This window comes from Cricetulus griseus, chromosome 8 (assembly GCF_003668045.3).
Source record: "Cricetulus griseus strain 17A/GY chromosome 8, alternate assembly CriGri-PICRH-1.0, whole genome shotgun sequence".
In the NCBI taxonomy this organism is placed as follows: domain Eukaryota; kingdom Metazoa; phylum Chordata; class Mammalia; order Rodentia; family Cricetidae; genus Cricetulus; species Cricetulus griseus.
Window position 1 is genome coordinate 79,391,096 of NC_048601.1, and position 27,705 is coordinate 79,418,800.

Sequence of the window (27,705 nt, forward strand, 5' to 3'; positions counted from 1 at the left end):
AAAGTAAGAGAAAAAAATTTACCCTATAAAAATGAAATATAATTCTGAAGATTTTTGTAACGATTGATTGACTAACATAGTTAATCCAAGTTGTTACTTGAAAGAAGGGAGCAAACAAAGAAAGAAAGCTTTTGAATTTATAACTGGACAATTATCATTAACAAAGTTCATGTGTTTGTCAAAGGAATGAAAATGAAAATGTTCACGTTCCCTACAGAACTTTCCAGAAGGAGTTGGTCACTTTTCATTTCAATGTCAAGCCAGCCCTTAGTGACAATGATAAGATTCCTATACACACCAGGATTTCAGCCCATATAAGGCAAAATCTAAGGTAAGTTTAACAGTCTCTATCATCTCTTGCATAATTCAGTCATCAATTCTGAATAATTCATGCCAAGAGAACGTACTTTCTGATTAGACTAGAAAGATCCTTAAATAACTGAGAGAAAAGATATCAATTAAATATAGTTGAACTCATAGGAAAACCCTACTACAATGCAAAGTAGGATAATTTGAGAAGAGATTCATTTTCAATTATAATATATTCTGTAGAAATGGTTAAGATGTAACATAAAATGAAGAGTTGCACAATTAGTGGTAACTAGCAGTAGGCCTAGAGGATCCAGAGGAAATGAATTTATGCAGTGTAAATATGAAAGAATGATGATTCAGACTGGGAGTCTAAGAGGCAAGCATCCTCTTTGTTTGAAGTATACAGAAAATAAATTATCACCATCTTTGTCCTGCTTCCTACAGAGCATTTCAGTACTGTGTAGTTAGCATATGTGAACTGAATTCTATATCCACACACTTTTTGGAGGTTGTGACAGATCTGCCTAACCTTAGTTTTCCCAGATAGAAAACTACTAAATAATAATTGTCTTAGTAGAGGAGGTAGGGAATGATCTTGGACTTGAACTCATTGGAACAGGAAAAGAAATTCTTAACACCATTAGTGCAGACACTAAGATCAACAATTAATAAAGGGACCTCATGAAATGGAAAACCTTCTTCACTGTAAATGATACTATCATCCAGATAAAGCATCAATTTACAGCATGAGAAGAGAATTTGATCAACTGACAGAAGGATAATATCCAAAATATATACAATGAACTCAAAATAAAACAATACAAAACTTAGAAATCAAGAAAACAAATAACCCATGGGGGAATCATCAAAGTCTGTCACATCATTTGGGGCAGGGCCAGGGTCCTCCCCAATGTATCTAGGCTGAGGAAGTATTCCTGAATGGGAAATGGGCTCCCAAAGTCCATTCCTGCACTAGGAATAAATACTGGTTCCACCAAAAGAGTCACCATAGACTGCCTAGGCCTCGTAACTGACCCCCAGTTGAAGGCCTCATTCTCCCTGGGGAGTGGGCAGGGGAGGATGGAAAGGAGAGGGAACTGCTATTGATACATAAAATAAGATTGTTTCTATTTTTAAAAAGAAAACAAATATTTCTGTTCCTCCATTTCCTCCTCTCCTCTCCTCTTCACCTCTCATTCTGGCAGCTCCCTCTCCTCTACCCTCATGCTCCCAATTAGCTCAGGAGTTCCTGCCCCTTCCCATTCCTGGGGTCCATGCATTTTTCCCTTAGAGTCCTTCTTGTTTCCTAGGTTCTTTGGTGAAGAGGATTGTAGGCTGGTAATCCTTTGCTCTATGTCTAAAATTCATATATGAGTGAGTACATACCATGTATGTCTTTTTGTGACTGGGATGGTTTCTTCTAGTTCCATCCATTTGCCTGAAAATTTCAAGATTCCATTGCTTTTTTCTGCAGAGTAGTATTCCATTGTATAAATGTACCACATTTTTTCTATCCATTCTTCAGTTGAGGGACATCTAGGTTGCTTCCAGGTTCTGGCTATTATGAACAATGCTGCTATGAACATGGTTGAACATATGTCCTTGTTGTATGGACGTGCATTATTTGGGTATATGACCAAGAGAGGAATTGCTGGAATTTGAGGTAGACTGATTCCCATTTTTCTGAGCAACCGCCATACTGATTTCCAAAGTGGTCTCACAAGTTTGCACTTCCACCAGCAATGGAGGAGTGTTATTGAGTTGGGGGAAGAATAGAAGAGAGCAGGATGAGAGATACCATATTAGAGGGAGCCATTATAAGTCCGAGGAGAGATCTGGCACTAGGGAGATTTCCAGAGACATAGAAGGATGACACGAACTGACAATCTAGGCAATAGTGAAGCTACCCTAAATGCCCTTCTCCTATAATGAGACTGATGACTATTTTTTATGCCATTCTCTAGACCTAATCCAGTGGCTGATGGAAGCAGAGGCAGACACCCAGTGATATACATTAAACCGAACTCTGGAACTTAGTTGCAGAGAGGGAGGAATGAATATCAGAGTCAGTACCAGGCTGGTAAAACCCACAGAAACAGCTGGCCTGTACAAGGTGGAGCACAGGGACCCCAGACTGCTGTCTGGGAGGCCAGAACAGAACTGATCCAGACCCCTGAACATGACTGTCAATTAGGAGGCCTCTGCACTCTAGGGGGCCCCTGGTAGTGGATTAGTATTTTTCCCTGGTGTAAGAAGGGACTTTGAGAGCCCATCCCATGTGAAGGAATGCACTCTTGGCCTGGACACATGGGGGAGGCCCGAGGCCCAGCCCAGGATGATGTTTGGACTTTGGGGAGCTTCCTTTGAGGGCCCTACCCTGCCTGGGGAGTGGAGGATGGATGGGATGGGGGGTAGGTCAGGGGTAGGGGGGAGGACTCAGGGGAGGGGAGGGAGAGGGAGAAAGGATTGACATGTGAAATAAGCTTGTTCCTAATTTGAACTAATAAAAAAAGTATAACAAAACAAAACAAATAGCCCAATTAAATATGGAGTATAGATCTAAACAAAGAATTCTTAAAAGTGGAAGCTCAAATAGCTATGAAACACTTAAAAATGTTCAGCATCCTTAGTCATCAGGAAATGGACATTAAAACTAATTTGTACTTTCATCTTACTACCATTGCAATCACTAAAACAAGTGACAATTCATGCTGGTGAGCAGGGGGATCATTCATTCATTACTGGTAATAGTAGAAACTTCTACAACCACTATAGAAAGTCATTGTGGTGGTTTCTCAGGAAGATTGGAAGCAATTTACCTTAAAATTCAGATATACTACTTTTGGACACAACCAAAAGGGCATTTCTTTGTTCCACAGAAAAACTTGCTCAACCATAATCATTGCTTCTTTATTGGAAACATCCTGGATGTCCCTCAACAGATGAATGGATGAAGAAAATATAGTATTTTTACACAATGGAGTATTAGTCAGCTATTAAACACAATGAAATCATGAAATTCACAAGAAAACAAATCATCCTGAGTGAGGTAACCCAAATACAGAAATACAAATGTATCACAATTCATTTATATATGGATATTAGCTGTTAAGTCAATAACAATACAGAGGTTAGATATAGAGTAAATGAATAAATGGACAGACAGAACTCCCTGGGAAAGGAAAATAGAAGAGTTAGTTATGAATGAGTAGGGATGGGACTGGACTTAGAAGTTTGAGAGGAGAAAGAGGGAAGAGGAGAACAAGAGAGGGGATAGGGAGAGAGACTGATAAAATCAGGGTCCATTTGAGCAGTAGTATGGAATCTAACACAGTAAAATATTCCTAAAATACATACATACATGTGAAAGTGATGTAAAAGAAATTGTCAAGTAATAGGCAAGACAGAAATCCAACTGGAAACCTCTTGTCACCAAATGAAGCTTCTAGGACCAGCACTGAGTTACATTTAATTGAGATATTAGCCAAATGTTCCAAGGGTACCCCCAAACAATGCATGCTGTTGCCAAGACTGTAATTTATGCTCCACAAACTGACAGTAACACCCCACTTCTGAAGACAAAAGATACACAACTCATATAACATGAAGTCATGCTGGCACCTTGACAAAGCCTTTAAGAGTATGTTCTGGTAACTTTGGTGCAGGAATGTGTCTGTGTGTTACTAAGGGAGAAACATAAACACCAAGGCTGCCACAAATCCTTTGATCTACAATGGTGTTCTGCCTGCCAGATATGCTAGTATAATAGTCATGTAAAACTTGTAGGCATAAACAATCAATATCTGATTTGACTTAAGCCCACACCATGAGATGGAATCCATACAGATACTTCTTGTCTGACCAAGAATCTAAGACTGAACAGCCTAGGAACCTAGAGTAAAAACCAATATTATTGTTCTTTTTTTAAAAAAAAGGGGGGGGGGGCTGAAATAGCAATAAAATGATTACTAACAACATTCTAGTATTCTCATAGATCTGTGCCTTGCTCAGCCATCATCAGTAAAGCTTCCTCCTGCAGCAGATGGAAATTAATACCCACAGGCAGACCTTATGCAGAGAATGTGAGACTTTGGAACAATCAGTCCTAAAAGGAATACCTCCATCAAATTCCTGTGCTCATAGATCAAAGAGCCCTACAGAAAAGGAGGCAGGTGACTGTAAAAGCCAGGGGAGATAGAGGGCAGCAAGACAACAAGGGGGGAAAAGAGAGAAATACATAGCAGGTAGAATAAAAATAAAGCTCCTTCTAATAACATGTGTGCCATAACCAAGTATAGACAGGCTTGTATGGTTTCATATCATTTGGTTTTTTTCCTATGAGACTCTGTCAGACTATATAGCAAACTGCACATAAAAAGTCACAAGATGTTGTGCACACCTTTAATCTCGGCACTCAGGAGGCAGAGGCAGGTGGATCTCTGTGAGTTCGAGACCAGCCTGGTCTACAAAAGCTAGTTCCAGGAAGCCTCCAAAGCCACAGAGTCCTGTCTCAGAAAAACAACAACAACAAAAATCACAAGATGAGATTCCTTCCCTGAGCTTCCATATTGTTAATTATTGAAATATTGATATATTTCTGTAAACTGCTCTACATTAAAAGGTAAGAAAATCTGAGTAAAATTAATTCTCTAATTTGTTCTCTTTTTGTTTCATTTTTCCCAGGAAGAGAAATATTTACATGAAAAGAAAAATATTTTCAACACTATGCAAAAAATTAAAGTTGTGGATGTAAAACCCAAATAGATCCATTAGCATTTAAAACCCAAATATATATCTAATAGCAAAGACTTTTTGCTCCAAAGGCAGGATTATTAGGCTTTTTTAAATTAGTCAATTAAAGGAGTCTGCAACATAGAAGATGACTTAGGTGAGAAATTAAAAAGCAATAGTTACCCATCAAATGATGAAATGATAAATTAGACCATTATAATTAAACAGAATTAGACTGTAGGACTTCAAAAGACAATCTAGTTTTTCAAATACAGAAGACTACACCATGAAAAATTTCAATATGCAACAAACTGAAATGCTACACACTCCCTTTTCATGATGGCTTTTAAGCAACATTAACTTGTCTTAAATGATATATTTAAAATTTCCATCACCACCCTATCCAAGAAATCACCATTTATTTAAAAAAAAAAACACCATCCATACATATCACCAGTATGTTTCATTCAAAGCATGCTTGGTTTCGTTATAACACCATTTTCCACTAAAGCAAAATAATAACTAACTTTGTTCTTTTTGTCCATTTCTTCTATGTGGGTATACAGTCCTTAGGTGCTTTGATTACGTTTTTAAATTAATGTCTAGAAACATATTTTTGTGTAATCATTGCTTTAAAACTTATATTACAACTAAAGGAACAATGAAAAATTAAATGTTTTAGTAATCCCTTATTTTCCACCAGTTGCCCCCTTTAAATATTTAAGCTCTAAGTCACTTTTTCAAGAAATGTGAGGTAAATTAGAGATTCAGCCACTCTATGTGAACTCTGAGTCTTCCATGAATTTTGAGTGAGCTAGATGGTTTTGACTTGACAAGGAATTTTTCTGTTTCCTTTTGACAGGCATCATGAATAGAGTTTTACATTCTGTCTTGAAAAGTTTAAATTGATAGTGTAAAGGTTTACTAAGAGAAGTACTTGGTGGTCAAATTTTTATATACACTCAGAAAACACAAGCACATATGCACACACATATTACTGTATTCGGGAATCTAGGAAGTATATATTTTGAAGTCTTGATAAAGCATTTGTGCATAAGAACACAGTGTAGGATAAATGAGAACTCCCTTACACTGGGTAAAAACACAAAATTGAAAACTGAATAAAAAGATGATGCTAAAAATATACTCCACTACAGTTCATTGAACAAATATATAGACAGAGTAGACCTGAGTAGGATCTGGTAGAAAGGGTCAGTGTGTCAGTTTTTGGTCTGGGATCTAGAGGAGAGCAAAGTTTCTCAATCTGCTCACCCAAGCCTGCTGTTCTTCGCTTGGTTTTAACAATGTAAATGAGCACAGAGGTACAGGGATCAACTCAAACTGTTCTATAACAGGTATTCACTATGAATTGTGACAGTTTGCAAATGAAGTGTTCCCCCAAAAGTTACTGTGTTGAATGCTCCCACCCCAGTGCAGTAATTTTCAGAAATGTGTTGTTTCAAAGGTCATGTGAGTCACTATTTTATTAATGCATTATGAATTTATAATGTCAGAGCAGAAAGGTGAAGTGCTAATAACCTTAGGAAATGAGGCCTAACATGAGAAAGTAGATTGCCGTTAGCTGTGCCATAAAGGGGTCTATGTTGATACTATCTATTAATAGTATTTATCTCAATGTGTTTTATCCAGCTGTTTCTATTCTGGATTTCAGCTTTCCTCAGGTACATAAACAATCAAGCTGAACGAATGTGAATGAGGTAAAGCTTCTAGAACCTTGAGCCAAAGTAAAAATTTTCGTCTGTCAGTTGTATTATTCAGGTCCCTTGTCACAATAATAACAATCTGACTAATTCCGGTGTTATATAAAATAAAAATTACAGGATCTTTATCTAATCAAAATTAAACTTCAAAGGCTCTGTATGTGGAATGGTTTTTACTTTATTTGCACAACAGTCACACTGATATGAAGTTACCCTCCCCTCCCCCTACTACACACATACAGATACCTATATTTCATTTTGTAACATATTCCCCATGTGTAATAGATATTTTAAGATTTTACCTTTTGGAAGTAAGCCTGAGACTATCAGGTTTCCTCCTGTTCTCATCCCCCCTCCCCTACCCCTTACTACCCTACTCCACACAAAGTTTACACAGTAGATGTCATTTAATGTCCCTTCCCAGGATGATCCATGTGTCCCTCTTGGGGTTCTCCTTGTTACCTAGTTTCTCTGAAACTGTAGACTGTAGACTGCTTATCCTTTGCTTTACATCTAATATTCACTTATGAATGAGTACATACTGTGTTTGTCTTTTTCAATCTGGGCTACCTCACTCAGGATGTTGTTTTCAATGCATGGGAGAGGGTCTTGACTCTACCCCAACCTATTGTGCCAGAATTTGTTGACTCTTCATGAAAGTCCTCACCATGAGGAGGAGTGGACTGGGGCTGGGCTGCAGGGAGGTAAGGGGAGGGAGGATGCTAGGGGCGTAGGAGGAGGGAGAACTGTGGTTGGAATGTAAAATGAAAATTTTTAAAAAATAAGTACTTTTTAAAAGTAAGTAAACATAAGAAATGTGTCTATCCAATCTTCCTGTCTACAACCCAATCTTCCCCAAACAAATATGTCTTGAAATGAGGTGCAAATTCCCCAGAAAACAGCATAATATCATGTTATTAAAAAAGATTAGTTCTGACAATTCAAATAAACCAGTGACGAAGTTTAAGAGTTAATATTCCCCTATGAAAAGTCAGAATGAAAATGTGCAAAATCCGGGAAGATAACCTTTTAAAAAATCATGTCAGAAACAAGCTCAAATACCAGCAATGAGACATCTCTGCGAGCATAAAGCTTTCCTTGAATCCATTCTCTATTTGACCTTCATGTACATCATTCTTCTCCACACTGCCTCTCTACAACTGAATCCCACATAGCTATGACTCAGTGCCTTATTTACTTCACTGATTTTATTGAGCCCACACAAATCATCAGAAAGCTTTAATTTAGTTTCCATGGGCTTTCTGTGCTTCCCAGAAATGGTAACAAGGTATTTTCAATCTACAAGCCCCTTAGTACACATGTTGCAACATCACTAGTGTTTGTCAAATAAATGATGCTACAACTATAATTTCGTCTTCCTGTGCTAACTAGGAGAACTAACCCTGATAATGAGGGGGGATGCAAAATCATCTCCTGTGATGTCTGTACAATCACAGCTACAAGAATCCAGCTGCAGTGTTCCACCTGAAAAGTATTGTGCTGAGTAAGTAGATTCAGAGCCATCATTGTCTACAAACAGTATATAATGGTTAAGATAGGAACGGTCACCAAAATGGCTTATTATTATGTTGACAAGCAAAGATGAATTTAGTAATTAAAGGTAAGATGAGTATTATTAATATCAGTTATACAGATACAATATACTTTCTTATTTTGAGATATTGATGTAATCTGGTAAATCATTAATTACTTCACTTATTAAGATATATTCATAAGAGTATAAGAGCACCTCATGTAATTATTACACAATAAGCACAATAAAATCATTAAGTGTATTTATCCCAATTTAATATATGAAATTACTGAGGCTCAGAGTGATTCAGTATATTGAGAGTCCATGAAATTTTCTTTTGAATATTTAAAACATATAGACAGACTTCTAATTTATGGCCTATGAACTTAATGTCTGTGTTTTCCAAACAAGGAAGGAAAACTGACATCAAATTTGAATCTTATATAGTAAAACAAATGTAGACAAAATGAGTGTTTATGACATAATATAGAGAAGCAAGTGTTTAATGGATGGTTAGCTGCAGCTATACAAAGAAACCCTGTCCCGAACCGCCCCCCCTAAAAGCCAATAAATAATACTATTAATATTTATAATAATATTACGTTAAAAATAAAAGTCACATTCTTCCTTAAGGAAAATTACTTTTCTGAATAGCAAACCTAAGGATATATCATTGTTTTCTTTTTATTCTTAACACAGTTAACACTCAAGTTATAAACAGATGAAGATGTCTTTCTATATTTTAAAAGTGTATAGTTCTGTTTCTGTAAATTTTAGGAAACCTGAATTACAGATTATCTCCTTAACATCTTTCATTATATATCACTGAAGATAGTCTAATCTTGGAGTGGTATAACATACGGACTTGGAGAGAAGTGGATTGAACTTTTCAAACCCTCTGGTGGCCTGCTCTTCTATGGGAGGAGTGAGTGTGAAATACTTAAAAAGTTGATATTGTTGATGCTTCTGGCAGCTATAGAAGAGGTTACCCTTTACTGCTTCCTGGACAAAGCATATTGACATCACTTGTAAGGAATACTTGGATTCCTGACTTTGTGGATCCATATTCGAAATATGACTGGTAGAAAGAAAAAGTGGTGACTGAATTGTGGAAGATGTCTGTATATCTTTTACTAAATATCCAAGTACAAGGAGAAATTAAATAGGAAATCCACTTGCTAAAAGACCTGTTTTGATAAGCCATTTAAGGCCTCATTTACTTTTTACCCCAGATCATACATGTAGATTAGTGAGACTTATACATTATACTGAAGCTGAAAACTGAGAGTCTAAGCACAACTAACTGCTGTGCAGTAAGGAAAATTGAACAAATTGGAAAATAGACACAGAACCAGATGAGTAGAATTAGCACTGGTTCTTTGAGTATTGGTTCTGAGACTCAGACCTCTCAGATTATAAAGTCAAAGATCAGCAAACAACATGGTTCACAAGGCTTCCTCCCACTGTTATAAACAACAATGAAGGGTTGCTGGGCAGAGGACAGACTTTTTTCACTTAAGCTGCTTGGAGGCTGGCCACAGAGCTATAGGCATGAAAATTTCAAGAGATTCTAGCCATGCCAAGATGAGCTATTCAGGGATACAGCTGGCTCTTAGTCACCCATACTCCTCTATGTCACCCCAAACTTATCCTGTAGTTAATGGGAAAGGTATGCACTGGTTCACTAAACTAGAATTGGGTGGGGTCCTTTTTTGTTTGCTTTTGGTTCTGTATATGGTATCTGCTTATTCAAGACAATGGTGCATTTCTGCTATAATTTAAAAACCATCAGGCTGATGTCATCATCTAGACAGGAAATCATCTTTGGTTTAAAAGTTTTCTTTGTATGTTTATTATAATGACTTCATTTTGGAAGATTCATGAGGCCAATCCAATCAGGAATGAATAAAATTCCCTAGTCTTTTCAATGAAAAATATTTCACATCTTGATTTCCTCCTTTTCAGATATATATATATATATATATATATATATATATATATATATGCACTAAACATTTCCATGAACTTGTTTTTTTCATAATAATGATATAGTTCATAGTGCTTTGTAATAGCTCAGAAAGAAATGGTAGTTCTACATTTTGTTGAATAATTCTTGATGACTACAGTATAGTTCTGCCATTACACTCCCTATAAGAGTCAGGGTTTGGTAGCTTTTAGACAAAAGTAATTATGTGAAAATCATTAGATGAATTTTGCTATTAAATATCGGTGCTCAGTGATCAGTCGTTCCAGAAATTTTACACAAAAGACCATTTCAGGTCAGGTTTTTGTATGCAGTATCTAGTGAAATACTCTTGTTAGTACATTCTACCTACTCATATTTTCTTATAAACTCTCTCCTTCCATGGGCTGTCTGTAAGGAATTAACATGATTAGCCACTACTTCTTTCAGTACCGTTGTCAGTCTTTCATGTAAGTCTTTTCTAAGTTGATAAGATTTTTATCTAGAATATCTCTCACAGATCATTTTCAAACACTTCCTGACTTTGAATCTTAGTTATGTGACCTTTCAGGTGATAAGACCTTCCTGAAGGAAGTAGGTACTTTCTGTGGGCCTTTGTAGATTAGCAGCCCAGCCATGGGGTCCAGTTATACCCTGATGCCATGTAAGCTACATCAGTACTATCTTCCACTACCTGCAAATAATCTCTTCCTGAAGCCTTTTCCTCCCCAACATGTGGGCTTACATATGTCTAAAATCACAATTAAAATAAAACTTTTGATGGGCATTGGTGGTGCACACCTTTAATCCAAGCACTCAGGTGGCAGAGGCAGGTGGATCTCTGTGAGTTCGAGGCCATTCTGGTCTCCAGAGCAAGTGCCAGGATAGGCTCCAAAGCTACAAGAGAAACCCTGTCTGGAAAAAACAAAATAAAACAAAGCAAACAAACAAAAAATCAATCATCAGTTAAATTGTATTGGTTGGGTCTTTCGTCCACAGGGAAACAAAATTACTAACATGTCTGTTCTTTGATACACAGAAGAAACAATCCTAGGAGAAAATGAAACAGAAAATGGAGCCATTCCTTTTGTTGAAGTCTAACAACAGATCATTTCTTGAGAGTGGTGATGGTGACCTACTCCTTGTGCTGTGCTGACTCTGTTGATGAGGTGGAAGGGTTTATTTAAAAATCAATCACAGAAAAAAAATAGAAAAAATCTAAATAGAAGTCCTTATCTAAGGATAAATTAAACACTATGAATATGTTATAGAGGCATAAAAACACTGGTTAAAAGTGCCTTTACAGTATACCATGCAGGTTCTGAATTTTTCACTTTTAACAGATGAGGAATTCCAAGGGTGAAATAATATTATTAATTTATACCGCACAATTGTGTTTATAATACAGACTGGAATTCTCCCACTGTCTCATGCAAAGAGTATGACTAATTCACATGAAATACACACAAAAACATATACATCTCCCACTTTTTCATTATCTACAGTTATTTTTTGAAATCTTACACTAATATTGACTTCTCAGGATAGGTATATATATGTACAAAAGTGTGCCTGCATGTGCATAGTTGTACTTAATGCAGTAACTAAAACTTACACCACTTGTTTAAGTTCTTATTTCATCCTTCACTGATGATAATTGCACATACTATAAAAGAATTATAATAATTGCCTCACCTCTCTTCATCTTAATAGCCAAACCCCACATTCAAAATTTCAAAATGTCTCATATTTCCATTCACACATAGAAACTGGCTTTTCACAAATATATTGTGTGATTATTTCCTCTTATATACCATCTGGAAAGGGAGTAAATCCTTTCCCCTAGTTATCAAAATGTTTTTTAAAAAATTAATAAGAAACAAAAACATCCTATTTTAAGGTGTGAAAATAATTCATCTATGATTACTATTGAACAATTTATTACATGAGTGTAATATTGATTTACATAAAATATGATCAAGGGTAAAGAAAATATAATTTGCTGAAAGAAAATTCTTTCTAGATTAGTTTTATAACAACAGAGTATTGTCTCTATTATTCACTTAGATGTATGAACTAAGATTATAGGTATAATATGAGAAGTATAATCAAAACAGTCATTAATCATCAAAGAATGTAATGTTAATACTGTTTCATAACAGATGTATGGATTTGTAGAAACTTACTTTACTATAAATTATTACCCCCCAGATCCTATAGTGAAACCACAGAATGACAAGAACCATTAGTATTGTCTCTGTATTCAATCAGCATTTCACTGATTCATGTTTCTCCACTATTAAGTGTGACAATAGAAATATCACATTTTAAAAATTAGCTCTTCAGAATATCTTTTGGTGAGTCTGAAAATTGAACTCTTGGTTATATGCCTGGTACATAAGCACTTTAACATTCCCAGCCCCAAACTCTGTTCTTAATATGGTTAGTTGAGTGGAATATGAATTAAGTGTAGGGTATTAGATATAATTTGTCTTTTGAGTGACAACTTTGTTCATTAGATCTCTCTTATCTTTCATTATTTATCAAATTTCCCCTTTCTTAATGATGCTGTATTTTAAGGTATCATAATTTGACATTAAAATAAATGTATATAAAATATAACATTATCAAAGCTGTAAATTTTGTATATGTTGTATAAGATCATTATAAATTATGTGATAATTGAATATTTTCCATAACATAATAAATTGATAATACTGAATTCATTTTAACAGGTAAGTATAGCTATGAAGAGATGATCATAAAAAGTATCAATCTTTGATGATACAAAGTTTTTCTTCTAAATTTCTTGATACTGTTTAAGAAAATTATTTTTTTTAAATAGTTTCTTCTTCTCATTTAGTTAGGATAGTTTCTGTGGGATGTTTTTGAACCAATATCTTATGGTATCACTTGAAATAATTATTTTTTACTTGGAAAATAAATCTATATCCTACCAGATAGTTCTGACCCACACCTTTAATCCCAGCACTTGGGAGGCAGAAGCAGGAGGTTCTCTGGGAGTCAGAGTAATCCTGTCTCAGTAAACACACACACACACCACACACACACACACACACACACACACACACACACACACACACACACACTATAACACAAAACACCCCAAATCCTTCTAGAAATAAACTATTGACAGGGAGCTTCCTTAAATAAGCTGTAACTTATTTCAGTCTCACCACCCAGCACAGACCATCCATATAATTGGTCCAGAACATCTTGTTAGTATCAGACATCATCCAGGCAATTTGTCAAGCTCCTTCAGCATGCCTGTCAGATATCTAGTGGACTCCATCTGGCCAACTTATTTTCTCTCCCAATTTGCTTTCAGTGCCACAACTTCTTTCAAGTCACTACAGTTCTGTTGAGAGATATTTTTGTTTCTAGAACTTATCTACCAGAGGGATAGATGCACAAAGCAGTCTAAAGGAGTATCACTGTAGTATTTTAAAACCTCACTGTTTTTAATGTATTCTTTAAAAATGGTGTGAGTAAATTTATTCAAACATTATAATTTCCTTCAATGTACATTTTTCAATCAACATAGGCATTTAGAAGACATTAGTATCTAATTTAATTTTTGAAGTTTATTTGGAGAGAAGTTAAGATTGACACCTACAGACTCAGAAGATCAATCTATCATACCTCTTTGTTTTCTGCTCCCAGAATTGTCATGAAAGCACTAGGTGACAAAAGAAGTCTTGAAGCATTCATGGAGAAAATGATTGTTAGAGAAAATATACTCTACAAGTTGTTGAGTATTTTCTTCAAATTCTACACTATTTTTCAAATTCCTTTATAGTTTATGATACAGACATGTTATACATGCTTACATAAAAGATTTCTCAACATATATATTATTTGAGCTTTTAAATAATATCTTAACTATGATTTTAATGTGAAATATTTTGGTGCATTTTAATTTGGCCTTGCATTAATATTCAGTTATTAAAAATTAAAATCTATATTATCTTCATTCAACATGCTTTTCAGTTTCTGACAAAATAGTTGCATCTTAATTCTGTTTAATTCATAAAAATACAGTCTTTTTTATATTAGACAAATAATAACCAATAACATTTTTAGACCACAAGTGGAATATCCAGTTCATGATCAGAAGTAAATGAATGCATCCCAGTCCCCTACAAGACAATATATACATTGGAAACTTATGATAGTCGATGAAAGGGGTGCATGTTCCAGACTCTTGAGCTTGTTTTCTCATCCCCTCAATGTCAGACTTTTGACACAGTTTCCTGCCAAACTAATTTACTATTTCCAATGTGATATTTGTCATTTCTTCTTCCAATTCTGATTCAAATATTTCACACAATTTATTTGACTAGATTACTATGCTCTTCATTATCCTAAAAGTATAGTCACAATAAAATATAAAACAGACTAATGTCTTAATCTGTGCAAATATATGAAGATATTTTTCAATTAGTAACTTACAAAGAAAGGAAACTTATTGCTCACGGTTCTGAATATTGGAAGCTTAAGTTCATGGGGCTAGCAGACTTTGCCTATTGAGTGCTAATTAATTCCTCATCCCACAGATAGTGTCTCCTTGCTGTGTCCTCTAACTCATTTTCAGGAGCACTAAACCTGTATATAAAGGCCGATTCCTATGTCTTTAGCATCATCTTTAGCATCTTCCGAATCTCCCATCTCTTAATATGATTGCAGCAGGAATGAAATACAGCAAAAGAAACCCCACAAAAATATATATATCAACCATAAAGAAATATTTCCCCAACAATTAGTGCTTTACCCATTTACCCAAGAATGGAGTTAATAATTAGATTATCAGACTCAACAGAGAATTCCAATAATCTGAGAAATAGCATTGCAGTTTACTTTTCTAAATGAGAAATTTAATTCAATCTCATGAAAATCAGGAATAGAAGATACTACTTTAATGTCTGGAAAGTTATAGAAAATAAAACAATACAGCCAGAGTCAGAAGATTAGGAACACAGTATAACACTGCTGATGTGTGGATAGTGTCTCTAGGTTTCCCTTGCAGCTATGCATTTGTCATGTGTATATCTGAAACATCATGGCAAGTGGTAACAACACTCAAGTCAGCAGTAATTACAGAGAAAATGAAAGCAAAAATTCTGATAGACAGTCAAATTTTACAGGAATGTTCCATTTCAATTGAAGTTATAACAATTCAATAAAACTCATGAATGAAAAACGTATGCACTCTTTCATACCATATTTCAATCCACACAATAACTTTTCTTGTAACATGCATTCAAAAGTTGAATGTAAGAAAAAATTACATCATAAGAACTCTCAGAGAAAAATAGCATCTAATTAGCCCAAAGCAAACAGAATATTCCCTACATTGAATTGCTGTTTGCTAATCTATTTCCATTTTACTGAACAATATAATAATATATTCAGAATAAATAGTAGATCAGTAATGAGCCTTACCTTCTTGAACAGCTTGAAAAGGGTTGTTGCCATCAACAAATGTCACTGAAAATGTGATTTTCTCGGTCTGTAAGATTTCCTCATTCTGATTGAGGTCACCAACTGCTGTACGGAATACTTCGTCATCTTTTTTAGCAGATTCATCAAAAATTGCTCCTAGAAAGAAATGAATGTTTCTATTAAACAATAACATAAACACTGCCTCGATGTCTGGCAATATGCCTGAGACACATTTGCTTGAAAACTGTACACATTCACTTAAAGACTTTACTATATTTATTGCAGGAACACACTGCCCTGGATACAGGGCTCTCACTAAGCATAGATGTATCCTCACTTCTTTCAAGTGTAGATGAGTAATGGTACTTCAAATTGTTTCAGGGAGAGCATCCTGAAGTCAAGTTTAAGTGCTTGTTGCTGTTTTTAGGGTTTGTAGGTCAGAAGATAATACAATGAAGTATCCTTAGAAGTTTGGCAATCACAGAGACTGAAGAATGTTTCTGCATATAAATGAGATAGAATCTGGACATTTCTGAACACCACTCTCAGAGTAGACAGGAATTCAGATTCTCTTATGAACTTAATTGTTTCGGCTTTTTTGCATTTATTTTTCTCTCCAATTTTGAGTAGGGTTTTCATACCCTTTCTGAACTGTTGAAAAAAAAAAAACAGAAACTTTTTCTTGAAGGATTAATTTAACTATGACATTTCCCATGCCACCCACTAATGATGACAATGAGTTCCACAGTTCACTCTTAACAGCTGTTTGTCTATTGTAATAGCTAAACACAGGTGTTTCTACTGCATACTGATTGAGTTCAAATCCCATTCTGCCACTTGTGGAGTGAACATCTCTCAGGAAACTGGTCACATCATGAATCACGAGTCTCATGTCAGCACCAGGATGACCCTACCTATGAGCAACTCTACATGTGAGCAATATTAGTAGTAAGGTCAATGTGTAAATTACTTTTGAAGAAATTAGTTACATTCTCAGTGTGTTAGAATTTTCTTAATTTTCTAATTCACTGTATGGATGAATTCTGGAGGACATTATACTCATAAAATAAGTCAAACACACAAAATAAAGTGCTTCATGAACTCACTTCTACATAGAAACTAAGAGAAATCAAAGAATGAACCAGGTCGTGCTGAGTTGTCTCCTGGGCATGGGATTGAATGAAGCAGGAAATGGGGGTGAAGGATGCCAACCTTCAGTAGCTGCAGACTTCACATAGGCACTGGGCAAAAGAGGAGCAGAAAGTGCAGATGAGTGGTGGAAACTGCCCATCACTTAAAGGTCTCACAACCACTGGGAATGGAGGAATCAGGAAGCAGCGGTGAAGGGTACAAATTCCCAGTGACTTGCAGACTTTACCCTGGCACTGGGAAGAGGGTAAGGAGGAAATGGTGAAAGCACAAGCAAAAAAGATGAGAATTAGAGCCACATGGTCTACCATGCATGGTCTACCATGGGCTCTAAGTGCAGGCTTAGGATGTTCCAACACATTCTCATAGGCAGACAAGAGTGACCATGGAAGGAGATGAAGATAAAAATGTGCTCAATATTGTATCCACTTCACTATGTACATAAAAATAAATATATCAAGTCGTATCCCTTAAAATAGATGATAAGATAAAAAAGTATCTTAGTTCATACAGAGCTTAAAATTGTAATCAAATTTTCATAATACATCTCTCATTTGATCTCTAATATTATATGATTCTATGTCTCTATTTTTAGTACTAGAAATATATTTAGTCTTGGAAATAGAGATTTAGAAACTTATATGTTCCATGTATTTGACCCAGATCACACATCAGAATAAGGACAAGATCCCTGGCCTTCACTCCAGTGTCCTTGCTCAAAATCACAAAATGTTGTGGCTTCTATGATGTACCTTTGAGATAATGCAGTTCTTAACTTCATTAAAAGTCTATAGGCCATTTCCATTTGAGCACACTTTTTTATTAATTATTATTAATAACTTTTTATTTTATTTTAATCCTTCATCATGAAAGCAGGTATACATGTTAAACTACCTTACCTATTCACTATAAATATTTGGATAATTAGAAAAATATAAAAGGCTGATTCAGGCTAAGTAAAATAATGAATGAATGACTACAGAATCAATTAGATATACAGCCAAATATTTTTTGTTATTTGTAACTGCAAAAAAAAACCTGTGTATATATTTAAAAGTGTAACTCATTGTATGTTTAAATATTATACAGCTTTAATATGCAGACTTATAAAGTCTATGAGTTCATACACTGTGGAGAGCTGCGATTCGCTGCACCTTAAAGATGGCGCCGGTTTCTGCCTTCCACCATCCCGAAGGTGAGCGCTCTCTGGAATAAACAACTCCTTATTTGGCTTGGTCTAAGATTCAAACTTGCATCAGCAAATTCGAGCCTATCCGCCTTAGCCACGTGGCATTCTGGGGTTGGCTGGCAAGAGTGCTTTTAAGCTGTGGGCGGGCTTTCCCCGGGGTCAGAAGAATGTTTAAGTTTCCTGAGTAAACTGCTTAAGGAAGAGTCTCAGCATTGCGTCTTCCTTGCTGGTCAAGGCGGTCTCGACAATACACAAATTTAATATAAAACACATGTGTTTTACATATGCAAATGGATAGATCAATGTGAATATTTTACATCTGCAGTTTGATTATTTTGTATAATTGGTATGTAGTCCCCAGGCCTTCCAGTGAATGAAAGATAAAGTTATGAAAGATTTTATTCAAAGTGTGAGTCAATATTCTAATAAAGAAAGCATGATGATGTCAGGTCCAGCAAGTATGACAGGTCAGTGTTACCCTTTATAGTTGAGAAGGCTTCCTGCTAAAATTCCATCTCTGAAGAGTGCCCTACATGAATTTGGCTTTCTCTTCTGAATGATCTTTTGTCCCTACATGAATTACATTAATACTGTCACTTGGCTTCTGTAACTCTTGTCTCTCATTTCCTGTCTACATTGAATATCTGTCTACTGCTGAGCATATAAGAAAGACAGTGAATACTTTTAATTGAAATACAAATGCCTCATTTCTTAATTATGTCATTTTGTATTTAATGAGTGATACTAATATTTTTATCAATGGAACAAGATAGAGCAGACTATAATATTTACCCATTTTGTTTTTTCTGAAATACAGAATTATATTTTTTAGATAGATAGTGTATTTAAATATTTAGGCATTATTAGGTGTATCCTTCTGATTAAAATTTTTGTAAGGATGACTCATTTTAATATGTGAAAGCACTCCTAAATATAAGTTAATAATATACTAAAACAATAAATATAATACTATCATGATGGAATATAAATGTATTTACCACTGTTTTACCAAGTGTGATATCAGTTCCTTGTAATGTATGCTGAAGTGACCAGTCTATTTTAAACCATATGTTCTAAGTGTCTGTTCACATGTTTCTACATACATACATCAGCTTTTAATAGGATCCAAATAGGTCTTGCAAAGAATATGTTAATCAACCTCCTGTTATAATTGGTGGTGTGGCTAATTTCTACTGAGTACAAGTTAGACTTTATTATCTAAGGTATTTTTACCTGATACAAAACCTGTTACCATAAATTGCAGAACCAATATCAGATTAGTCTCTTAGATACAGAATTAAAATGCAAATAAATGAAAGATATAAGACAGCCTCTCCACTATTGCTTAGGTTCCTAGTTGGTGTCATCCTTGTGGATCTCTGTACAATTCCCTAGTGCCAGATTTCTCTTGAAACCTATAGTGGCTCCTTCTATTGATGTGTCTCTTCTTGCTCTCCTCTATTCCTCTCCCAACTCAATCTTCCTGATTCTTCATGTTCTCCCCCCCTCCTCCTCTCTCTCCTCATTCCCCTGCCTCCCTCCCCTCCCACCATGCTCCCAAATTGTTCAGGGGCTCTTTTCTTTCTTCTTTTTTATAATTGTAATTAGACCAATTTTAAATTATAAACAAGCTTCTTTTACACGTCAATCAAAGTTCCCTCTCCCTTCTCTCCTCCTGTGCCCACACCCCCTATCCCAAGCCCTTTCTGCTTCCCAGGGAGGGTGAGGCCTTCCAAAGAGGATCTTCAGAGTCTGTCATATCATTTAGAGAAGGGCCTAGAACCTCCCCCAGGTGTCTAGACTGAGAGAGTATCCCTGTATGTGGAATGGGCTCCTCTTTTCTACATTAAATGCCATCCTAGAGCTTTCCTTCAGTAGCTGATGGAAGCAGAAGTAGAGATCCCCAGCTAAGCAGTGAGCCAAACTCTTAGAATCCAATTTTAGAGAGGGAGGAGCCCCTGAGCTGAGCATCAGCTAAGAGCACTGCACAGTCTATCGGGGGAAGGGAGAGGGAGTTGTGAGAAAGAGAGGGGTAGAAAGGAGGGGAGAAAAGGACATGGGGGAGCAGTAAGGTTGAGAAAGAGGAAGAATAGAGGAGAACAAGATAAGATCCTTCATCCAGTAGCTGATAGCAGCAGAGGCAGATACCCACAGCTAAACACTGAACTGAACTCCTGGAACCCAGTTGCAGAGAGGGAGGAGTGATGAGCAAAGGGGTCAAGACCAGGCTGGTAAAACCCACAGAAACAGCTGATCTGGACAAGGGGTGCTCAGGGACCCCAGACTGATAGCTGAGAGGCTAGCATGAGACTGATGAGACCTCTTCAGTGTGGGTGTCAGTAAGGAGGTCTCAGAAATCTATGGGGCCCCGGGTAGTAGATCGGTAATTATCCCTGGCACAGGAATGGACTTTGGGAGCCCTTTCCACATGGAGGTATGCTCTCTCAGTCTGTACACATGGGGGAGGGCCTAGGCCCTGCCTGGGATGACATGACTGACTTTGGAGATCCCCCATGGAGGGCCTCACCCTACCTGGGGACTTGGGGGGGTTGGTGGGATGTTGGGGAGGAGGGGAGAGAGAGGAAGCTGGGATTGACATGTGAAGCAAGATTGTTACTAATTTAAAAAAATATTTCAAATAATGAAAAAATGTAAAAACTTTCTAATCTTTTTTTGATAAATTTATTGTAATGTATATATCTAATATATTCTTTAAATATTTGGGTAGATGGAATAGTACCACAATAAATTTTATTATAGTATAATAATATATTACATTGTGCTATATTGAAAAGCATGGCCATTTAGACAAAATGTTTGCATGTGTATTTTTCTCAAACATTATGATTATAACTTTTGTGGATGATTATGTAATGTGAAACATTCCCAAACTGAAACAACTTTCTTAATCTTTTTTCCATTTACTTTACATTTTGCCTAAGTGAATTCTGAGAAGATGTATGTTGAAATATTCTTGAGATCCTTAGAATCAAATGCATGCCTTGTGGGTGAGTGACCAGCACTCTACTATTAAGCATTCTCCCTCAGGGCTATGTCCTTCAATTCATGACTCAGAGGAAATCTCTGGTTACTCTGTTTTTATGAAATACTATTTTCAGAGGGAGTTATGAACTAGTAAACCTGATATAAAAATCAGTCTGGAGGTTTCTGAAAACCTGGAAATAGATTGAGTGTATGAGCCAGCTGTACCACTCCTGGGCATATACCTGAAAGACTGCATTGAGTGTATGGGCCAGCTATGGCATTCCTGGGCATACACACGAAGGATTCCATTGAGCATATGACCCAGCTGTGCCACTCCTGAGCAAAAACCCAAGGACTCACTCCATATACCACTACAGAAATGCGTCCATGTTCATGTCCATTGCAGCTTTATTTACAAGAGTTAGAGAGGAGAACTGATAAGATGTGTATCATCTGAACTGATAAATGAAGACATAATATAAATAAACAACAGAATATTACTCAGCTTTAAAGGAAAAGAAAGCCATGAAATTTGGATGAAACTATTAAAAATATACTCTGGAGGTCACCTAGATCTAGAAAGACAAACACAGTGGTTTTTTTAGGTCTTTGACACTTATTTTATGTTTAAATTGGAGTATATGTGGACATCGGGAAACTGGAAATAGGCTACTGGGTAGAAAAGCCTTATAGGAGGGTGGGTAATAAAATACAGGTGACAAGAAAGTAAGCAGGGGAACACTGGGGTCAGAAATATCGAAGCATGGAAAAGAAAGTAGAATGGGGAAATGAGATGTTGGTAGAAGAATTAAGCAGAATTAAGGGTGCAACATGAGCGACAAAGCTATTGAAACCTTAAAATCTCCCAAGCCAAGAAAAGGGATAGTACAAGCCAGGTGACATGAAAAGAGGGCAGTCAAATGGGTGATAAGGGTTTAAGTGAGGCATAGGGGAGGGAACAAGGAAGGAAAGCCTGTAGGGATAGGTTACCAAAAATTAGGATATATGAAGAAGCCTTATAGAAATCTCCTAGTATTATTGAGCAGTGGTGGCACACAACTTTAATACAAGCTCTTGGGAGGCAGAGGAAGGTGGATCTCTGTGAGGCCAGCCGGGTCTACAGAGTGAGTTCCAGGACAGGCTGCAAAGCTACACAGAGAAACCCTATGTAAAAAAAAAACAAAAACAAAAACAAAACAAAGCAAACAAGCAAACAAACAAACAAAAACACAGAAAGAAATCTTCTAGTATATAAGCTAATTTATATATAATATATATACAAATCATACATGTATTATATATATATGCATATATACATCTACATGCATTATGTTATATACATATGCTTATTTACACACACACACACACACACACACACACACACATATATATATATATATATATATATATATATATATATATATATATTTAAGGGGAATTTGAAAGTAAAGAACCTTCATGAGTAGATGATACTGCTTCCCTAAAACATGGTTTATTAGATGAAAATCTCAGGACTAACCAGAGGATACCTCTCAACAAATAATCAGGGAAGCCTCGGAGTTACCATAAATAACACAGGTTATTGATATTGCTCTTGCTTGTTAACCAAAACTCATTGGCAAAACCCCATGCTGAAGATATCACTTACTTCAGGTACAGCCCATCTAAAGTTGGCCAGGAAAATCTTTCTTTGCTACCAGCTTAAATAGTGCCAGAAGGTGCTATGCTTGCTTCTGGGAGAGAAAAGACATCAAAGGTCTAACCCATTGTTAGGTCCTGCATGCTACACTGACCTGCTGCTAATATTAAACCACTGGTAGAGTAGACGCATTCAGGTTATTACAAAAGCTGCTTCCTAGTTGTGTATGTTACCTGCATACATGAAGGATTTATATGTCTGTTACTGTAAAGCTGGCAAATTGTCAATGACTAGGAGGACCATAGACACAATGTTGTTTTGTTAATTCATCCATGCTGTCAAACTTCCTTCTAAATATTTATCCTTATTTTCATAGATTTATGGTTTTTACCCTCCTTGATTAGACAAGTATCTTTTTTCAGCAAATAGTGGCTAATTCAGAGACACATAAGATGGTTAAGGGTTAAGTAAAAATAGCTTAGAATAATCAGTTGTGGTTAGGTTAGACTAGGTTACGTTTGGTTAGGTTAGGTAAGAGAAATATCCCACTATCCAAGGCCATGACACCTTCTCAGTAGAGGAAATGGAAAAATGTAAGATCCTAAAGATGACATCACAGCAGTGAAATGCTGATTCTTGGACATGGCACGGCTAGTGTATGTGGTAGCATGTACGGTCTCCACAGACACATGCATTCAAATCTTTAGCCCCTAGTGATTGGCACTATTAGGAGATGTCACCTTGTAAGATGAAGCCTGTCCCTTTGGGGTGGAGTGGGTTTTGATGTCTTATATGTTCAAGCTCTGCCCAGTGTGATACACAGCCGTTTTCTACTGCCTGTGATCAAGATGTAGAGCTCTCAGCTCCTTCTCCAGCACCGTGTCTGTCTGCGTGCTGCCAAGTTTCCTGCCAGGGTGATAATGAACTAAACCTCTGAAAATATAAGCCAGCTCCAATTAAATGTTTTCCTTTATAAATAGAGTTGCCATGCTCGTGGTGTCTCTTCACAGCAATAGAAATTATAACTAAGACTGTACAAGTGAATCCACACTTGCAGTGGCCACTGGCAAAAAAGACTTTCACAAGATCAAGACAACCAGGAGCCAAAGAGATGGTTCAACAGTTAAGAGGCATATTACTCTTCCAGAAGACTTGAGTTTAGTGACAACATTCATGTGGAAGAGATGCAAACTCACTCTAGCTCTACAAGGCTCGAAATCATTTGGCCTCCTTGGGCACTAATAAACATGAGCACATACCCCCCCACACACATATATAAATAAATGGTAAAATATTGAAAATATTAAGACCTTATCGTGGAATGAGGATCATCCAATATTACTGAATAAGTTATTGGCAGCTGAAGGCTTATGAGGAAGAGGAATCATTTCTCTTTAAAGACATCAGGATGTGACCACAGTGGATGGCCACACATGCATGTGCATATCTGAAGCTCTAAGTATTGGTTATTTAAAACAAACAGTAATAATAATAATAATAATAATAATAATAATAATAATAATAATAATAATAATAACAACATAGGACATTAAGCTGGGGTGGGATAAAATATACTATGAGGAGATTTTGGCAGGAAGTAACAATAGGTAGATACAGTAAACATACACCATGTTGATGTATGGAATTTTCAAAGAAATTTTTTTCTCTTTAGTAATTAGTATCATTTATATAATGATAATGCATGAATCATCTTTACATACTAAGGGCTTTGATAATTCATTTAAAATGTAATGTTAACATTGTGAACAGGTACATTTTATACAGTTTTCATATTTACTTAGTAGTCTGTCCTCAGTTTAAAGAGTGTTACTATCTATTCATATTGCATCCATCACTATTTAGTTTATACTCAAACACCATTATTGTAAGGTTAGGTAATCCAGTTCAAAGAGTGCATTGCCAGGGTCATCATGGAATTAATTATGAGGTTGTGTGGAAAGATGCAAATGGCATATGAAAAATTTGCTAGGCTTTTAAAAATATATACATAAGTACCTGAATGAATTATTTAAGTTTATTGTTCGCTCAAGTCAGCTCTTGCATTGTTTTAAATGGATTGATTAGGAAACTTTCAAAGATAATTTCTGATGAATTATTTGATGGTTTTAAGGTGTATTTTATTTTGAAAATTCAATGATCCAGGTTTTTTTTTTTTTTGAATAACAGTAGTAGTATTCATTTTTTATTTTCTATTGCTTGATACATGACCCTGACAAAAGCAACTTGAGGCAAAAGAGAGTAGAGGGCACTCAGTTAGAAGTTGTTTCTGTTGAGTTCAAGGTGACTGACCACAGCACACCCATGAGGAAAAAGCAGAAAGCAGGCAATGAGAGCTCAACTCACTTCATCCTTTTTATTCAGTTCAGAATCCCAGCCCAGAGTGGTCTTGCCATTTCAATTAACGTAATCAAGACAATTCCTCTTGGGCATATCCAGAGGCTTGTCTCCCAGGGTAAATCGAGATTCTGGGAAATTGACAATAAGACCAATTATCACAGGAGGTATTTAGTACTACAAACACTTTCCTGTACTTTCTTACTGAAAGTAAGAATTCCATTCTTCAGTTCCTATGTTTCACCTGGTCTTATATTTATCTGAAGAAACATGACATCAGTGCAAACATAATAACCATGACAAAGGGAAAGAAACTTGTTTAAGAAATGAGAAATGGCCATGGAAACACTATACAGAAATTATTCTTATCCAAATAAGGCTATAAGACAGAGAAGGGAAGAGGAGGGTAGGGAACACTGAGGTGAGAGAATGATAATGTGGTTTAGTAGAAATCTGCTCATAGGCTGAATAGATATTTTTAGAAATGGAACAGATTTAAAATTTTTCATTCTGTAACAATTTACTCTATAGTTTTTTAATAATACCCTAAACTTTCATTAAAATGGGAGAAAAAAATTGAACATAGCACTAAATGTAAAGTCATATGTCAAAGAAAGACCTGAATTGTGAAAATAAGAGAGTGAATGCTGTCCTCTCAGAGGAGCCAGGTGCATTGCACATACAAATTATGTAGTCTTGGTGTCTTCTACATGTCTAATTTCATGCTTATTACTAGAGTCTGCACTTTGTTTAAATAGAAAACAATTTTGGCTTTATGAATTCACTTAGATAAGTTGCTTGAAATTCAGCATTATAAAGTTTCTATATTTTATTTCTAAAGAAAATGAAGACATCATGTAGGGTATTCAAGTGGATAAATGCACCTTTCTGTGGTAAATCTCAAATCTTATGCTTTCATTTCTTCCCTGCCTATTTCTAGCTTTTTTCTCTTTTCTTTCATGAGTATACTTTAAAGAGTGCCAGATATTATTCAATGTTCCCTTTTCATGTTAATTGTTCAAGATATGGAATAAAATTACATTAAGGAGCAGCATACAGAGATTGCAAGGGTCTGCCCATTGGGAGCCACATGCAGGCATTGTGAAGTTGTACCCTGTGCAGTATTTCATGAGCAATAGAACAACAGAGGTTTCATTAAAACTGTAGACTAAAAGCCTTATTCAAGACAGTGTGCTCAGATGGAAGCAATGTGGGGCATTATTAGATGTGATTGATTACTAAATGGACCTAATTTCTTTCATTCTTCCAGATTTGTATGCCAGTTATATTATTTATCAAGTAAGTTAAAAATCCTAGATGATAACACTCTTTATGTTTATCCTACATATACGAATCAAAGCTGTTAAACTTATCACCTGATCATATTAGAAAATATATGACATAGGACAATCCAGATAAAAAAATCATATGGTTTTATTTTAATTCTATAATTTTATTTTCACCAAATATTTTGTTTAAGTCTGTTTTAGGATAGTTACCTAATATATGAAATTAACCCTTGAAATAAATTTTTAAACCTTAATTTAGATGACAAGTCTTGTACTTAAATTTATGATACATAAATTCCAGAAATTTGAAGTTTATTACTGAGACAGGACATTTCCTGAGTGAGAGTGACATGCAGATAAATGGAGATAGAGACACAGAGAGAGGTCATCTAGTTCAACCTGTGTGAATTGTCATAGATAGTTTCACAGATAGTCTGTAGGAGTATTTACTCCCAGAAAACAAACAAACAAACAAAAAAACAATTAGGTGCAAGTGAGTAGTAGGGCATTTGAGAAGAAATGGCAGGAAGCACTGTGACTTATTTTCAACCCTTAAAAAGTCTGTAAAACATGACAAGAAAGAACCTTGATTTGTGGCACTTAAGTCTGAGACTGTATACTAGCAAGTAAGGATGCTGTATATGTGTAGAAGTGGGGACAGACCCCAGAGCTAACCTAACTGTCATCAGATGGGGAACAGCCAGTGAGGAGTATAAGGCCTGGCCACAGATGCTAGAAGATGCAACGGTTTCTAACACAGGAAAACCAGGAACTATTCATTATGGGAAATGCTTCAAAGAAAATTAGTCATATGAGTACCGAGAATTACTCCTGTCTTGTATGTGTGTTATGTGTAATTGGCCAATTGTTTTGACAAACTTGGTTTTCAGTCCAGAAGCTGGACTGAAAAGGATGAAAAACTGAATGAAAACTTGGGAGAACTTCAACATCTTTCCAAAGAATGAGGCTGACTCCAGGATTCTGCTCCCTCCCCTCCCCCACCCCCATCGATGATCTACAGTTTCTAGCATGGTATGGCAGGAACATGATATACTGTTTATCATGGTTAAAAAAACTATGTCGTAGGGCCTTTGTGTAGAGGAGGAATTCAATTTGTGTTTGCTGAATTAAGTGGCAGAATAAGAATTCTGAAACCCAAATAAGTAGCTCAAATACTGATGGAGATGGGAATCAACTGACACCCTTTAAACATACTGCAGGAAGAAAGTTATTGCAAATAAATGATAACAGAGGGGGCCCTGTTTCCTGTCCAGTTCACAGGGGTTAAAATTTGAAGGCATTTGTACATGGTCTATGCCACCTATGAGACAGTGCATCCAATAACTGCAAGACGACACAACCTCCCTTTGAAGAA

General features: G+C 36.0%; 1 protein-coding gene across 3 annotated transcripts in view; it reads right to left on the reverse strand.

Annotated features, from left to right (window-relative positions):
* Grid2 (glutamate ionotropic receptor delta type subunit 2) overlaps positions 1–27,705 on the reverse strand; it is a 1,393,268-nt gene that overhangs the window by 1,131,447 nt on the left and 234,116 nt on the right. For all 3 annotated transcript variants that reach the window (XM_035448865.1, XM_035448866.1, XM_035448864.1), the window contains exon 2: positions 15,725–15,880. In XM_035448865.1, the coding sequence (XP_035304756.1) occupies positions 15,725–15,880 (156 nt within the window). The remainder of the gene's footprint in view (positions 1–15,724; positions 15,881–27,705) is intronic.